Source organism: Macaca mulatta, chromosome 7 (assembly GCF_049350105.2).
Source record: "Macaca mulatta isolate MMU2019108-1 chromosome 7, T2T-MMU8v2.0, whole genome shotgun sequence".
NCBI lineage: Eukaryota > Metazoa > Chordata > Mammalia > Primates > Cercopithecidae > Macaca > Macaca mulatta.
The window spans coordinates 118,256,089-118,272,843 of NC_133412.1; the positions used below are offsets into that span (position 1 = coordinate 118,256,089).

The following is a 16,755-nucleotide window of genomic DNA, read 5'->3' on the forward strand; positions in this document are numbered from 1 at the left end:
GAATCTAAAAGGACAGAAAGCTGGGACTGCAATGGGCTTACTGAACACTTTTACTCTTGTTTTACTTAAGTTTCTTTAGTAAATGTCTGAATGTGTGGCAGAATTGGCTTAAGAAATTTTTTTTTTTTTTTTTTTTGAGACGGAGTCTTGCTCTGTTGCCCAGGCTGGAGTGCATTGGCATGTCGGTTCACTGCAAACTCCGCCTCCCGGGTTCATTCCTGCCTCAGCCTCCTAAGTAGCTGGGATTACAGGCATACGCCACCATGCCTGCTAATTTTTGTATTTTTAGTAGAGACGGGGTTTCACTATGTTGGCCAGGCTGGTCTCAAACTACTGACCTCAGGTAATCCGCCCGCATCAGCCTCCCAAAGTGCTGGGATTACAGATGTGAGTCACTGCACCAGGCCTGGCCTAAGACAGGTTTTCATTGTAACCTGCTAATGAGGATGTAAAGGTGTGGCTACTCTATGGCTACTACCTATCTATGCATAAAACCCTAAGAGATGAGCACGACAAAGTTAGCTTGGTTCAGTTCACAATTATCATATGACATATACAAAGTAGATTTTTCATTTTTATTTTAAACATTTTACATTAAATGAAATTTAACCATAATAATTACAGAACATTACCACAATAATATACACAAATAACCTTTAAAATAAAAAAAGAATACAATTTTCAACTAGTTAAATGACACTTTAGTATGTAAACATAAATAAAATAAAACCCTGATGCTAAAAAGGTACATGTTCAGAGGTAAAATACATATACAAAAACATTTAAACTACCACAACTAGATCACATTCTTTGCAAGAGAGTACAAATATTAGTACTCTACAGCTACAAAATTTCAGAATCCTGTTAAAATCAAAACCGTTGCTGGTTTATAATACACAGCACAATTCATAAGGCAAAAATATAGGCATTATCATCCAGTTCTTTAATTTCACTTGTATTTTAAGGCAAACTTGGAACTTTTTGCTTAGTATTTAAAAATAAATGGGACTTACACATGATAACTTGACAAAATTAACAATAAATTATCTCTAGTTAAATATGTATAATATAAAAGACATATGGATAACAATTTTTCTCTCTGCAGAGATGTAAACTGGATTTTTATTTGACTCCATAGTCACACCAGTAGGAAAATTTGTAAACCTATTGTATTAAAAATGTATTATATTCCTCACTCTTTTCAAATGTGTATTAACACCAAATCAATGTACTGTAAGTGAAAATCCAGTGCATATCCAGCCATAGAATAACTGTTATCTAATTAAATCATGTCTAATTAAAGTGCTGTTTACAAAGGGAAAAAAGGTTAAGAAGTAGAACTGGATGTTAACTTGACATGTGACATCTTATAATTCCTTAACTTTTAGACTACAGAGGTTATGAGGTTATCACAAGTTTACTGAACTTGAAGCAGTAAGTGTTTATTGTAGAATCTGATTTTCCTGAAAATGAGCACTTAGGTGACAATACTAGGAATCCAACACCAAAACTGAAAATAAACACGACATGTACATATATTTCTCTCAATGTCAGCCAGAGCCTTGATACTACAGGAAATATATATATTTAAAATTTCTATAGTTTTCTTACTAGAAAATACATTATCCAATTCTAGGAGATTTGGAGTTCTATAAATATTCGGTTTTTAAATATTTCTTTTTCATGCCAATAAAACCTAATTGGACACTAAGGAATTGCTTATGCATAAACTAGGTCTCTAATCACTTCTTATGATGTCAGAGATAAGGAATTAGATTCATCCTTCACCAAAATAGTTATTAGGGTCTCTCCCACTATATTTTACTCTCTCTGAGTGAAAAAGAGTCTATCTTATCTCTCTAGCTCCCACAGCATCGAACAGAATATCTCATATATATAGTAAACCCTCCATATGTGTCAGATTATCAAACTAAAATTTCAAAACCTAATGCCACTTTCCTGTCACTTGATACCACTTCCTATAATTTAATATTCACTCATATTTAAAACAATAACAGCAATAACATAGAATTTATAAATATCCTTGGAGCTACATTAAAAGTCATTTACATTCTATTACAACATCCATGATTATTGAATAGCCAAAGGTGCCTAACAGATTAAGTCATTATAATTATAGAAGGCAAGTATCTTGCAACTGATTACATTAATTTCAATTTCCCAGTGCTGCTCTTTTCCAAAATATTTCTGGGAAATCTTAAATAGCTTTTCTCTTCGTGCCTGAATATATATAATTATTTCTAATACTTTTAATCATGAGGATTTATAACCAAACATTTTGATCCTTTTTAACATTAGAAACATGTGGCTTTAAATTCACAATTTGTCAGCAGAGTGTTCACAATGAAACTTCTCACAAATTTGTAAAAGAAGGCGCTAATGTAAACATATTAGTTGTCAGGTCAGATTAGTAGCTCTGGTTGCTACAAATAGTACAGTAGGTTAAGCAATTCTAAAATAAATATACTTATAAATTTTGAACATTTTTCCTCTTCCCTTCACAGATTTTCATAATTTGTTCACTGGTGTATGGCTCCTACTACTGCCCAAGATATTTCACATTTAGTCTTCATCAAGATGAAATTTAGATTTTTCAAAAACAATGACCAGTATATGTTTTTGATCTAATTTACCAAATGATTATACACTAATTTGATAGTGGAGATGATACATGAGTAAAACGTTAAAATACAATGTATAGAATAGATGTGTTTATAATTAAAATCATTTTCTTTCTTTTTTTTGTATTTTTTGAGGCGGAGTTTCACTCTTGTTGCTCAGGCTGGAGTGCAATGGTGCAAGCTTGGCTCACTACAACCCCTGCCTCCCAAGTTCAAGCGATTCTCCTGCCTCAGCCTCCCAAGTAGCTGGGATTACAGGCACCTGCCACAATGCCCAGCTAATTTTTTTTATTTTTAATAGAGACAGGGTTTCACCATGTTGGCCAGGTTGGTCTCGAACTCCTGACCTCAGGTGATACACCCGCCTCGGCTTCTCCAAGTGCTGGGATTACAGGCATGAGCCACCGCGCCCGTCCTAAAATCATTTTCCATAGTCTTTCAAATTCCCTTATCTTTTGGGAATAGGGGATTAAAAATAGTATAAGAGGATATATTTAATAATTTAATTGCTATAAACAAAACTGAATTGGGAATTTAAAACTAAATATGTGATGAATCTATTTTAAATTGCTGTTCTTTAAAGTCTGGGCCAACTACAATAGTGCACCTATTTCTATGCAATAGATTTATTCAAATCAATGAAAAAGTTATTGCTATATATTATTATGTTATTCAGACAAGCAACATAGAAAATACTCAGACTATCAATCATATTAGTTGCTCCTGTTGAGTTCTAAATTATAAGAGACTAAAAATCACTTGCAAGGTTTTATAATCTGTGCAAATATTCATAAAGCATGATACTACGTTTATGATTAAAAATGATTTTACATAGTTTTGTAGTATATATTCAAATCTACAACTGGCAGTTTATGGAAGAACAAAGAACTATAAATTGCCTGGCTATAGTATTCAAGAAATAAACATATATACTAACAAATGAACCTATGTTTTATCATTACAAATGGCTTCTTAACAATAGTCTAGAACATTATGGCACTTAAGAATATAATATCAATGTTTTTCTTAGGAAAAATTATACACTGGTCTTGCGGAGACTTTATAAGGAGATCGCAGACAGGTTTAAAAAAAAAATCAAGGAAAAGAAAATCAAATGACTACAGTTCCAAAATGCAAGTACCAACATCATAATAAAATGCAAGTGAATGTGTTTAAGACTAACAGACATTTACTAAAACATGCTAAAATCAAATAAGTTAACCACTTCCTTTAAATAAGCTGTCACTGGCTACAGCAAACAATTTCACTTTAAAAGATCATTTCTTTAATCAAAGTAGAACTCAACTTAGAACCATTACTCAAGTAAACATTGAGTTCCAGTTTTCCTCAATAACATTAAAATATTCAGTTACCTAAGAAATGTACAAAGTAATGCATAACTGCCTAGTGCTTTATATTTAATGCATATATTTCTGTTTTTAAGAAGGACATGTAATATCTAGCACAAGAAGAAAGAAGATCAAAAGTGTAACTTTCTTTAAATCACTATTCAGGAACCATGAAAAGCATAACAAAGGCCATTTTGATGATTTTTGGATGTTAACATTAGTGTAATCACTAACATTTTTAATAAGCACAAATGAATCAAACCATTAAAAATGCAAAAGACTATCAAAACATGTCATGCATATCTCATACTGAACATCCAAAAGGACATCAGTTACAGCCTTGTTACAAATCTTACAGTTAGCACCATTTTTATATCTGAACACTTTGAAAAAGCAAAGATCTTAAAAAACTAAAATTATTATAAGGATATATGAAAAAAATTAATATGCACTAAGAATGGTACTAAACACTGCTCAAATATTTACATCAGCACTGGAAGGCCTGCTGTACTACTGAAGAAAAACTGAAACAACTGATGTACTTAAACTCCTATCCATGCTAACCATAGCATAGATAGGTAATTAAATTCATCCAACGTTAACCTGTCCATCTACAAAAGGCATTAAACAGTAAATATCTGACTTCCTAAAATAGGGCCCCAAATATCATGATAGTAAAAGCAATTGTCTTAAAAATTTATTACATCCCTAGCCCTAAAACCATTTAGCAGGAAGAGTATTCAGATGACTACTTATGGCATGTTATTTACAACCCTTAAAAGTACCAAAATAAAAAGCAGCCCTTTATTTGTTTTAAAACAAATGAAAAATGTGAAGCATTTACATCCAAGAAGCAGTATCAGCACTCTGTCCATTCATTCAATACACTCCAGCAACTAAAGCATCGCTCATCCTAGTAAATCATGGTATCAGGGAAGGAAAGCTAGAAATTAAAAAAAAAAAAAAAGCAGCAACGTTTTCTCTACACGTACACTTATGAACATAAAACTAGTATATCTCAGTCTTCGGGGAAAAAGTGCACAATTCAATTGACAAGGTCTTTACTTTTTTTTTTCTTTTTTCTTTTTGATTATTGATTTACTGTGTAATCAAGAGCAACCAAAACTACTTGTCAATGAAAAGTACCCAACAAAACTTTGAGTCTTCATGCCACTTCAAGTTAAAAAGAAAGCAATGCAGCTTGTGGGTTTCAGAAAACTGGGCCATCTGTTCATGCAGTACAAGTTTCACCACCATACTATTTCCGAGAGTTCACATTTGTCAAAGTGCAGTTAACCCAAAATTGCAGCGACAGTATATCATGCCAGCTGAATCCAGCCACGTATCTGAGATAGGATCATATTTCTGCACTGTATTCAGATAGGAAGACCCTGAGTGACCACCGACAACATAAAGGTAGTTATCGATTACAGCAGCACCAACTCCTAGGAAAGGGTAGCAAAAAAAAGAAACATGTTAACCATGAAGTATTACTTTTTCAAACTAAAAATAAATTTGTATTTTAATGTTTTATTAAAAGACATTTTAACAATCTATTATTAATTATATTATACAAGCAATATACACTAGTCATCCCCTTATCTGAGTTTTTGCTTTCCATGCTTTCAGTTACCTGCAGTCAACCATGACTAGAAAATAGGGAGTACTGTACAGTAAGATATTTTGAGGAAGACCACATCCACATAACTTTTATTACAATCTATTGTAACAATTGTTCTATTATTGTTGTCACTAATCTCTCACTCTGACTAATTTACAAACTAAACCTTATCATAGATATATATGTATAGGAAAAAACATTACACATATAGGGTTTGGTACTATCTGAAGTTTCAGTCCACCAGGGTTCTTGGAACATATCTCCTGTGGGTATGGGGTACCTACTGGAGCAATATGCGCTTGACGGAAAAATAAAATCCTTAAAACAAAATAAGAGTTATTGAGGTGGGAGGATGGCTGGAGGCCAAAAGTTTGAGGCAGCAGTGAGCTATGACTATACCACTGCATCCCTGCCTGGCTGGACAGAGTAGGGCCCTGTCTAAAAACTAAACTAAAATAAATAAAAGCAAAAGTTGAAGTCTTCCTTTACCTCTCCTCTCTAATCCTACTCTTCCTTCCCCTTCAGTAAAACGGAGTATATATCTTTCCATAGGCTTTTTTTAAAAAATTTCATTTCATTCTAGAAAAATCATTTTATGAGGCTTTCAAATACACTGAAATATTTAAAATATATTAAATATTTTAAATTTAAATATTTTAAATATATTAAATGACATAATTTATGCTTCAAAAAATTCTACTTTAGATATTATCGTATATAGTTCTAAAAAGAAACAGTTTACCCCAATTTTTTAAGTTCTCATTGTTTCTGTGGCTTTCCCTCTCAAGGATATGAAAGAAACAAATTATAGTAAACACTAAAATAGTTCATTTCAACTTGTCCTTTCAGTTTCTCTTGCATGTTTGTTTCAAGAGGTTCTTTAATCATAAATATAGGTTGAACATCCAATACCCAAAAATATGAAATCCAAAGTGCTCCAACATCTGAAACTTTTGTTTTTTTGAGACGGAGTCTCACTCTGTCTCCCAAGCTAGAGTGCAGTGGCGCGATCTCAGTTCAAGTGATTCTCATGCCTCAGCCTCCCAAGTAGCTGACACTATAGGCATGTGCCACCATGCCAGGCTAATTTTGTATTTTTAGTAGAGACGGGGTTTCACCATGTTGCCCAGGCTGGTCTTGAACTCCTGACCTCAAGCGATCCTCCCACCTCGGCCTCCCAAAGTGCTGGGATTACAGGCGTAAGCCACACTGTGCCTGGCCCAACATCTGAAACTTTTTGAGCACCATATGATACTCAAAGAAAGTGTTGACTTAAGCATTTCACACTTTAGGGTTTTTGAACTTGGCATGCTCAACCTGGTAAGCATAGTGCAAATATTCCAAAATCCCCAATCCAAAACCTGAAACACTTCTGGTCCTAAGCATTTTGGATAGGAAATATTCAACCTGTATGAGGAGTGCTCCCTAAAGCATTTACATCAGTATCTAAAAACCTTTCCCTTAAAATGCTGTGATGAGTTTGAGTTCAAAGAAAACAATTTCTCCCAAACCACAAGAGTGGATTTGTTTTTTTTCTATGAACTCTGAAATCCAACCTTTTTGATCAACTATACCCCTTGGGGAAGAAAGAACATTTGAAAGTGAACATACAGATTACTGATATACAATAGAAAACAAAACAGAACAATCCGAGGATTGTATATATGTAACATATGAAAAGAGGACATTTGTTACATGGACAAAAAGAGCTTCTATAAATATACACTCCAGTATAAGCATTTCACAAAATGTATTCAGCAAGTTTGAGAAACAATAATATGCACACTGGCATATAAAAGTCATAAGAAATCTATATACTTTTGTCTAGCTAATTGTCTTTCAAGTTTACCACATACAAGTTTTTTTTTTTTTTTTTTCTGGACTAGTAATATTCCTACTGCTATATTCCAAGGAGCTATTATTACAATCACATCATTATAGAAAACATTGCCTTATATGTTTGGAAATTAATAAATTTTTAATTACCTGTTCTAGGTTCTTTCATTGGTCTACACACAGTCCACTGATTTTGATGAGGATCGTATCTTTCAATGCTGGACAAATGTGAGACTCCATTATGTCCACCCACCACAAAAATAAAGCCTAGCATGACACCCACGCCAAAGTGAATCCTTTTATCTGCCATGGATGCAACCATCTCCCAGGAGTCCTTACTTGGATCATAACGCTCCACACTGCAAATATTTAAAAAAACATTTAATTTACAGATCTTTTGTGTCATTCTTCCTGTCAAAGCAAAACTAAAACCCCCTACAGCTTTAAAAGTTCACGTAATAGAGAGATATTAAATAAGACTAGTCTGCCACAAATGCTTAGGTTTTGCTGATAAGATTGTAAGGATAAAAGCTTACCTTGTAAACAGGGTGCAATTCCATATGCTATTCCATTATATTGTGCAAGCAGCAAAGTATATTAAGAGCATAGAACTTGGAGTCAGAAAACCTGGGTTCAAGTACTAATTCTGTACACCTGGGGCTGAATGAACCTTAGCCCTACTGCTGTGGATTTGTGTAATCCTGAATAAGTCATTTCCTCTAACCTGCAAAAATGAGGATAGTGCAACCTCAAGGGATTCATGTAAGAATAAAGTCAAATGAGTATGCACGTGACTTTGAAAACCACTAATTGAATACAGATTTTTTTTTTTTTTTTTTTTTTTTTTTTTTTTTGAGATGGAGTCTCGCTCTGTCACCCAGGCTGGAGTGAGGTGGCGCGATCTCGGCTCACTGCAAGCTCCGCCTCCCGGGTACACGCCATTCTCCCGGCTCAGCCTCCCGAGTAGCTGGGACTACAGGCGCCCGCCACCACACCTGGCTAATTTTTTTGTATTTTTAGTAGAGACGGGGTTTCACCATGTTAGCCAGGATGGTCTGGATCTCCTGACCTCGTGATCCAGCCGTCTCGGCCTCCCAAAGTGCTGGGACTACAAGCGTGAGCCACCACGCCCGGCCAGATTTTTTTTTGTTCCTAAACTTTATTTATTTATTTTAGAGACAGGTCTTGCTCTGTCACCTAGGATAGAGTGCAGTGGCACAATCACAGCTCACTGCAGTCTCAAAATTCCGGGACTAAAGTGATCTTTCTGTCTCAGTCTCCTGAGTAGCTAGGAGTAAAGGTACATGCCCCCATGCCTGGCTTGAATACAGAGGTTTTTAGGATCTTCTATACAGTTAAGGGAAAGAGAAGAGGAAGAGAAGGTGGGGGGGGGGGACTTTTTTTTTTTTCCCCCTCACAGAATTCATGTGGCTTACTGCAAAGCAGTCACTGTAGATTGCATAGCACAAATTGGCTAATCATATAATCTCAGGGTGATTTAGGAGTACTCAGGAATTTGAGTCAAGGCTGTGTTCCAGAGAACCTGTGGCATTTCCAAGCTGCATTATGGAATCCAAATTAAATTAGAATTTTCAAAAAGCCTTCCCTAGAAAATTCTAGCAGCTGTTTAAGACTATGGTTTCCTCTGAAGGGGCACAAAGGCACAGAGGTAAGATTGTTGGGCTTGTTCTGGCCCTAACCTAATTTCCTGAAAAAACCATAAGCATTTAACAGGCTGTGACACTATTCTGGAGTTCATAATAGAGACTGGGTAACAATGTTTCTGAAAGAACTCCGGGATAGAATCCATTAGACCAAAATCATTGAAGAAGAGTTGATGAACTGCAGCAAGACTTTCAAGATAATCAAATTTAAAATACTTAACCTTTTATCTTACAAATTTTGGGCAGAAATTTTTCAAAGAATAGAAATGCATGTCTATGTCCCAAATACTTTTCCTTCAACTAAGGGCAAAAAATAAATAAATAAATAAATAAAAGGAGGAATACTTTGGCTTCAATAGAAGTAAAAATTTACAGATGAAATGCTGTTGTGCCATCACTTTCTCAGTCAACAAACCTTGGCATTTGTAGAGGATGGGTTCCAGGATCCACCCCATCCCAAGGATACCAAAATCTGCAGGTACTCAAGTTCCTTATATAAAACAGTATAATATTTGCATATAAGCTACACATATCCTCTTGTATACTTTAAATCATCTCTAGATTACTTATGATACTATGCAAATAGCTGTTATACTATATTATTTTGTTTTTTATTATTGTAAATTTTTTCAAATATTTTTGATCCACAGTAGGTTGAATCTGTGGATGTAGAACTCATGGATATGCAGGGCTGACTGTATGCCCTCTCATTAAAATACTCACAATCAAAATAACACAAACCACTCTAATTACAATTAAAGATACAATCTTTTCTTTTCTTCTTCTTCTTTTTTTTTTTTTTTTTTTTGAGACAGGGTCTCACTCTGTTGCCCAGGCTGGAGTATAGTAGTGCATTCAAGGCTCACTGCAGCCTCAACCTCCTGGGCTCAAGCAATCCTCCCACGTCAGACTCCCAAAGTATTGGGATTACAGGCATGAACTGCCACACCTGACCAAAGATAAAACCTTTGGAACATCAATTTTCAATAAAGGTTCAGAATTATTATTAATTTCTTATATAACTAATTACTTCATACTTTTATTTTCTCATATATATTTCTCCTTTATTCAGATAATACTACAGATTAGATATCACAAATTCAAACTCCGGCACAAGTCAAATACCTGATGATACATATGATTACAGAAAAAAATTCAGAAAGGAATATTTAAATAAGGTTTTAAGTTTATGATGCATTATAATATTGTATAGACATAGAGGAATTAAATTTCTACTTCTTTATTCTATTAAGCAATACAATAAGAGACAATTTACATACTGTGCACATAGATGTACACACTACACAAAATCTAAAGTTGTCTAACTTCATCTTATTTTTAGGTTTCTGAGTTTTAAAATCTAGTCCATTTATACTGAATGAATGTAAAATTTAATGAGAGGGATTTGATTGTTAGGTTTGTATTAAATTCCCATTTAAAACAATTACAATTATATCCATGGAGCAGATTAAGTTTCCCAAATGCCGGAAGTTCATTCATACACACAAATTGTTTAAACTCAGAAATTATTGCTAATGAGACTTTTAAAAATCCACAAACATATACGATTTAATTATTAAGTTAAATACCTGTTCATGTGGGCAGGACCATATCCACCAATGGCATATATCATTCCATCCAACACAGCTGCAGCAAAACAACTTCTTGTTGTAGTCATTGGTGCCACAGGTTGCCATTTTCTTATTTTGGGAATGTACTTCTCTACAGATTGTAAATAAGATTGTCCGTCATAACCACCTAAGGCATAAAGTTCTCCTGCAAGTACTACTACTCCAAGAGTACTTCGGCTTTCATTCATTCTCTCTAGAGAAGTCCAAGTATTTGTATCAGGATTCCAGCATTCTACTGAATTTTCATGTTTTCTGATAGTGACACCAGGACGCGCATTAGTTTCAATACCACCTATAACATACACTTTTTGGTCTAAAACGCATATTCCAAATTCATAGCGAGGAATGTTTAGGGGTGCCAAACCAATCCAAGAGTCATTCTGAGGAAAGTACATCTCCACACTAAAGAATAAGCAGAAAAAAATTAAAATTTAAAAACCAAATTTTTAATCTTATTAGTAATCAGGGACACAAAAATTAAAACCACAATAAACCATGACACACCTTCCAAAGTGGCAAAAAATGTAAAGTCAGATAATAATTGTTGGCAAGAATGTGTAGCAAGAAATGCATACTCCATTGGTGAGACTGCAAACTTGTATAAATTACTCTGGAAAACAATTTTACATTATCTAAAAAAGTTGAAGATACATGTGTCCTGACTCAGTAATTACATTCCTATGTATCTACTCTCCTGAATGTCTATTATAATTTTGCATCTAGACACATATACACAAATGTTCATAGAAGCACAACACAATCATCCACCAAAAGGAGAATGGTTAAAGTGTACTTATGTGTCCTGTCTGAGGAACTCTACTGATGAGAAAGGCATGCATACATATATGTCCAAGAGTGTTTACTGCAGTATTATTTGTAACAGCTCCAAAGTGGAAACAATCCAAATGTTCATCCACTATAGAGTGGATAAATTGTGCCATATCATACAAGAGAATACTATATGGCAACGAAAGGAACAAACTATAGCTACATGTCTCTCAGGGAATCTTATACACATAATGTTGAGACAAAAAAGTCAAATTTAAAAGGATATTAACTAAGTTCAAAAACAGGTAAAACAAATCTCTGGATTAGGAATGAGGATAGTGGTCACCTTTGGAGAGGACAAGAAGGGAGCTCAAGGGTGGCTTTTGAGTGTTGCTCATACTCTGTTTCTTGAACTGGTTTGTAATGTTTACTTTGTGGTAATTCACTGAGCTTACATTTGGGATTTGTACATTTTTCTCTGTGCGTGTAACACTTTAATACTTAAAATTAAATTTTTTATTGTAGAAAGATGAAGTATATTATGCTTATACACTATATAACATATAAATTAAGTGAACCATTTCCTCATGCAATGTCACAGATGAATTTCACAAACATTGTTCAGTTAAAAAAATCTGTGAATAATATATATTACTGCACTTATATTAAAATGTGTAAAACATAACAATATATTAGGGCACATTTAATATGTGGCAAAATTATAATGAAAAACAAGGAAACAGTTCATAAAAATTCAGGACAGTGGATACTTGTGGAGGAAGGGAGATGGTAGCAAGGAGGGGCACAGGGGGACTTCAGAAGTATTGTTAATAGTCTGTGAAGCTGGTTGATAGGTACTTGAGTATTTATTCTTGATACCCTGCACCCATATACTATATAATCTTTTGCATATACATATATATCTTTACCCCCCCCAAAACCTGGGGAAAAGTAGCTAATGTCCCCAAACTCAATAATGTAACAGCATAAAAAAGTCCTCCATCCAGCATAATCGAGGTATATTCATTCACGCAATAGTTACTGAATTCCAATTTAAAGTCAGTTTTTGTTATAATACTTGTTTTAAAAATGTGAAATTAATGCAATGATATATGATGGAATACTTTGACCCTAACAAGGTTTAAAAGAGAATGGGAGATAAGGAAGTGAAAACAGGGGGTATAATTTTCCAATGATTTTTTACTATAATGAGTAAAATAAATATGAGCAGGTAGCTATCAAGTGGGGCAGAGAAAGACCATGGGGACCCGAGGGGATTAATTTAACCTGGAAGCTTAAACCAAAATGTGTTTGCATGCTGACAGTACTGATATATATAGCACAGAGGGAGAAGGTAATGACATAGGAGAGAGATAGGATAAGTGGAAAAGCAAAGTCTTTGTGTAATGGAGAGTGAATGGAATCTAGTGAATAAGTAGAGAGGTGGAGGGGTTGGTCTTAGAAACAACTTGGCAGATCTGGTGTTGGGAAGATAGGCTAGTTCTCTTCTGGTTGCTTCCAAATTTTCAGTAGAATAAGAGGTAAAGGGAAGGGGTTTTGGATGTTTTTAAGAGAGCAGAAGGTGTGAGACATGAGGGAGTCAAAGAATAAACTGATTAAGGAAATGCAGAGCGTTACTGGGGAGTGCTGAAGGCCCCATGTGAGATAAGTTAAAATGGGTATGTAGCTTTCTCTAGTTATATTCTGCTGCTCAGATGCAGCCATGGCATAAGAGGACAATTGAATTTAACTAGATGAGTATGACGGAGGAACAGAAAGGCAAAGGGGCCATGGCGTATTTAAAGGAATGATGACTGTGATGTTCCTCGAATCTAAGCTGGGTAAGCTGGGAAGATAAGAACATGTGGTAGTTAAAGAGCAATCAGTTCTGATTATGAGGCCAATGGATGAAGAATCCTGAAAGGGACAAAGACTCACTGGAGGGTGTGTACTGAAAGAAAGAAACTGGCAAGAAAAAAACCACTGTCAAAGTGTGGAATGTGCGAACCAAGATTTTTGAATGTGTTGAAGTCACTGGTAATGACAAAGGCTGGCATCTGAAGTAGGAACAGTCTAGGACTGAGCCCTTAACCTGTGGGATATGGCTAACTCTTAAGACTTAGTGTCAGAATTGAATTTTTTTTTTTTTTTTGAGACGGAGTCTTGCTCTGTCGCCCAGGCTGGAGTGCAGTGGCGCGATCTCAGCTCACCACAACCTCCGCCTCCTAGGTTCAAGTAATTCTCCTGCCTCAGCCTCCTGAGTAGCTGGGATTACAGGTGTGCACCACCATGCTTGGCTAATTTTTTTTTTTTAATTTTTAGTACAGACAGGGTTTCACCATATTGGCCAGGCCAGTCTTGAACTCCTGAACTTGTGATCTGCCTGCCTAGGCCTCCCAAAATGCTGGGATTACAATCACGATCCACTGTGCCCGGCCCAGAATTAAACTTAAATACCTAGTTGATGTCAGAGAATTGGAAAACTGGTTGGTATGACAGTAAGACTTCTCAGTGATAGTAAGACTAAAGGTTATGATGATGGATTATCTAGAAGTTATGGATTTCTGGAGATGATTTAGCTAAATACATACAACATATAATGTCATTAGTCCTTATGGTCTTTTGACAGTATCTTAGTTCATTTTCTACTGATATAGCAGAATACTACAGACTGGGTAATTTATAAAGTACAAGAGTTTATTTGGCTCAAGGTACTGGAGTCTGGGAAGTCCAAGAATATGGTGCTAGATTCTGGGAAGGGTCATCTCATGGTGGAAGACATCACATGGATAGCTAGCAAGCCTGTGCACAAGACAGAGAAAATGGCAGCCGGACTTATCCTTTTATCAAGAGCCCACTCCCGCAATAACTCACTCCCACAATAATGATATTAACCCCTTCAAGAGGGCAGAGCCTTCAGGGTCTAGTCACCTATTAAAGGCCCCACCTCCTAATACTGTTCAATGGCAATTAAGTTTCCAACATACGAACTTTTGGGGAACACTTTCAAATCATAGAATTTTGCCCCTGGCCTTCAAAATTCGTGTCCTTCTCCCATGCAAAATATATTCATTCCATCCCAATAGCCCCAAAAGTCAACTCATTCTGGCATCAACTCAAAAGTCCAAAGTCCAGAGTCTATCTAAATCATATATGAGCGAGAGTCAAGGCATGATACATCCTCAGGCAAATTACCTTCCTGCTGTGAGCCTGTGAAATCAAAACAAGTTATTTACTTCCAAAACACAAGGTGAGAAAGGCATAGGATAGATATTCTCCTTCCAAAAGGGAGAAATAGGAAACACAAAGAGTAAGAGGCCCCAAGTAAATCCAAAACCCAACAAGGAAAACATTAAGTCTTTTATTTTTTTGAGACGGAGTCTCGCTCTGTCGCCCAGGCTGGAGTGTAGTGGCGCGATTTCGGCTCACTGCAAGCTCCGCCTCCCGGGTTCACGCCATTCTCCTGCCTCAGCCTCCTGAGTAGCTGGGACTACAGGCCCCTGCCACCACGCCCGGTTAATTTTTTGTATTTTTAGTAGAGGCGGGGTTTCACCATGTTAACCAGGATGGTCTCTATCTCCTGACCTCGTGATCCGCCCGCCTTGGCCCCCCAAAGTGCTGGGATTCCAGGGGTGAGCCACCGTGCCCGGCCAACATTAAGTCTTAAAGCTGGTGAATAATCTCCTTCGACTCCACGTCCTACTTTCTGGATACACTGGGGCAGGAGTTGGGCCCCCAAGACCTCTGGCAGCCCTGCCCCCATGACTTTGCTGGGCTTAGCCCATGCAGGTCTCACAGGTTGGAATCTTGTGCCTACAGTTCTGACAGGCTGACGCTGCACACTACTTGCACTACAGTTCTGTGGTTTTTGGGGATGGCCCCATTCCCATGACTCCCCTAGCCACTGCCCTAGTGAGGGTGCTCTGTAGTGCTTCTGCCTCAAGACAAGTTTCTGCTTGCCCCCTGTGCTAGCTGCAACACTCTTACAGTAGCCATGCCCCCATAACTCTTGTAGTTTGCAAGCCTGTAGACTCAAAATCACATGGCCGACACCAAAGCTTACTACTTGTGCCTTCTAGAGTAGCAGCCTGAGCCACATCTGGGCCTATTTGAGCCACAGCTGGGGCAGCTACACTAGAATGTGGAGAGCAGACTCCCAAGGTGGCCATGGGCAGTGAGCACGTGGAGGGTGTCCCAGGCTGATCCCCCAAAACCGTTCTGCTCTCGTAGTGTTCTGAGACTACTATGGGAGGCACAGCCTTGAAGATCTTAAAATGCCTTCAGGCCTTCTCCCATTGTCTTGACTAGCACTTGGCTGCCTTGTAACCAGTCATGTCTTCAGCACACATCCCTGGTTTACTCTCCTAAAAGATACCTTTTCACTTTTTATATGGTCAAGCTGCTAATTTTCCAAGTCTTTCTGTTCCGCTTACCATTTAATTATAAATTCCATTTTTAAATCATTCCTTCCCTCTTGCACCTTACTACATGCAGTTAAAAGCAATCACAAAGCAGTCTGAATGTTCATCGCTCTGAAGTTCTGCATTCCATAAAGTCCTAGGACAATGATGTAATTCAGCAAAGGTCTTTGCTAATGTATAATAAGGATGGCCTTTACTCTCAGTTTCTGTTTGAGACCTCATCAGAATAGCTTTACTGTGCACATTTCTATCAACATTCTGATCATGTCCACTTATCTCTAAAAAGTTCCAGAATTTCCCTATGGCTCTCTTCTTCTGAGCCCTCACCAGAATCACCCTTAACATTCTATTCACAGCAATCTAGGCTTCTTCTGGACTCCTACTTAAAATTCTTCCAACCTCTACCCATTAACCAGTTCCAAAGCCACTTCCATATTTTCAGATATTTGTTATAACAATGGCCCCACTTTTTTGTGCCAGTTTTCTGCCTTGGTCCATTTTCTGCTGCTATAACAAAATACCGGATAATTTATAAATAACAGAAGTTTATTTGGCTTTCAGTTTTGGGGGCTGTAAAGTCCAAGAGCATGATGCCTGCATCTGGGAAGGGTCATCTCATGATAGAAGACATCACATGAAGTGCAAGCGAGTATGTATGTTAGATAAAGAGAAAATGGAAGTAGGACTTACCTTCTTGTCAGGAGCCCAATCCTAAGATAACTAACCTACTCCCACAATAATAGCATTAATCGCTTCATGAGAGCAGAGCCCTTATGGCCTAATAACCTTTTAAAGGCCTCATTTCTTAATATTGTTAAAACAG

At 36.6% G+C, this 16,755-nt stretch overlaps 1 protein-coding gene across 3 annotated transcripts in view; it reads right to left on the reverse strand.

Moving 5' to 3' along the window:
- Nucleotides 1–561: 561 nt before the first annotated feature.
- KLHL28 (kelch like family member 28) overlaps nucleotides 562–16,755 on the reverse strand; it is a 39,145-nt gene continuing 22,951 nt past the window's right edge. The window contains exons 3-5 of one of the 3 annotated variants that reach the window (XM_015143611.3): nucleotides 10,702–11,145; nucleotides 7,599–7,807; nucleotides 562–5,436 (exon numbers count right to left, since the gene is read on the reverse strand). In XM_015143611.3, coding sequence (XP_014999097.1) covers nucleotides 5,273–5,436; nucleotides 7,599–7,807; nucleotides 10,702–11,145 — 817 coding nt within the window. In that variant the 3' untranslated portion in view covers nucleotides 562–5,272. 3 annotated transcript variants of the gene reach the window in all.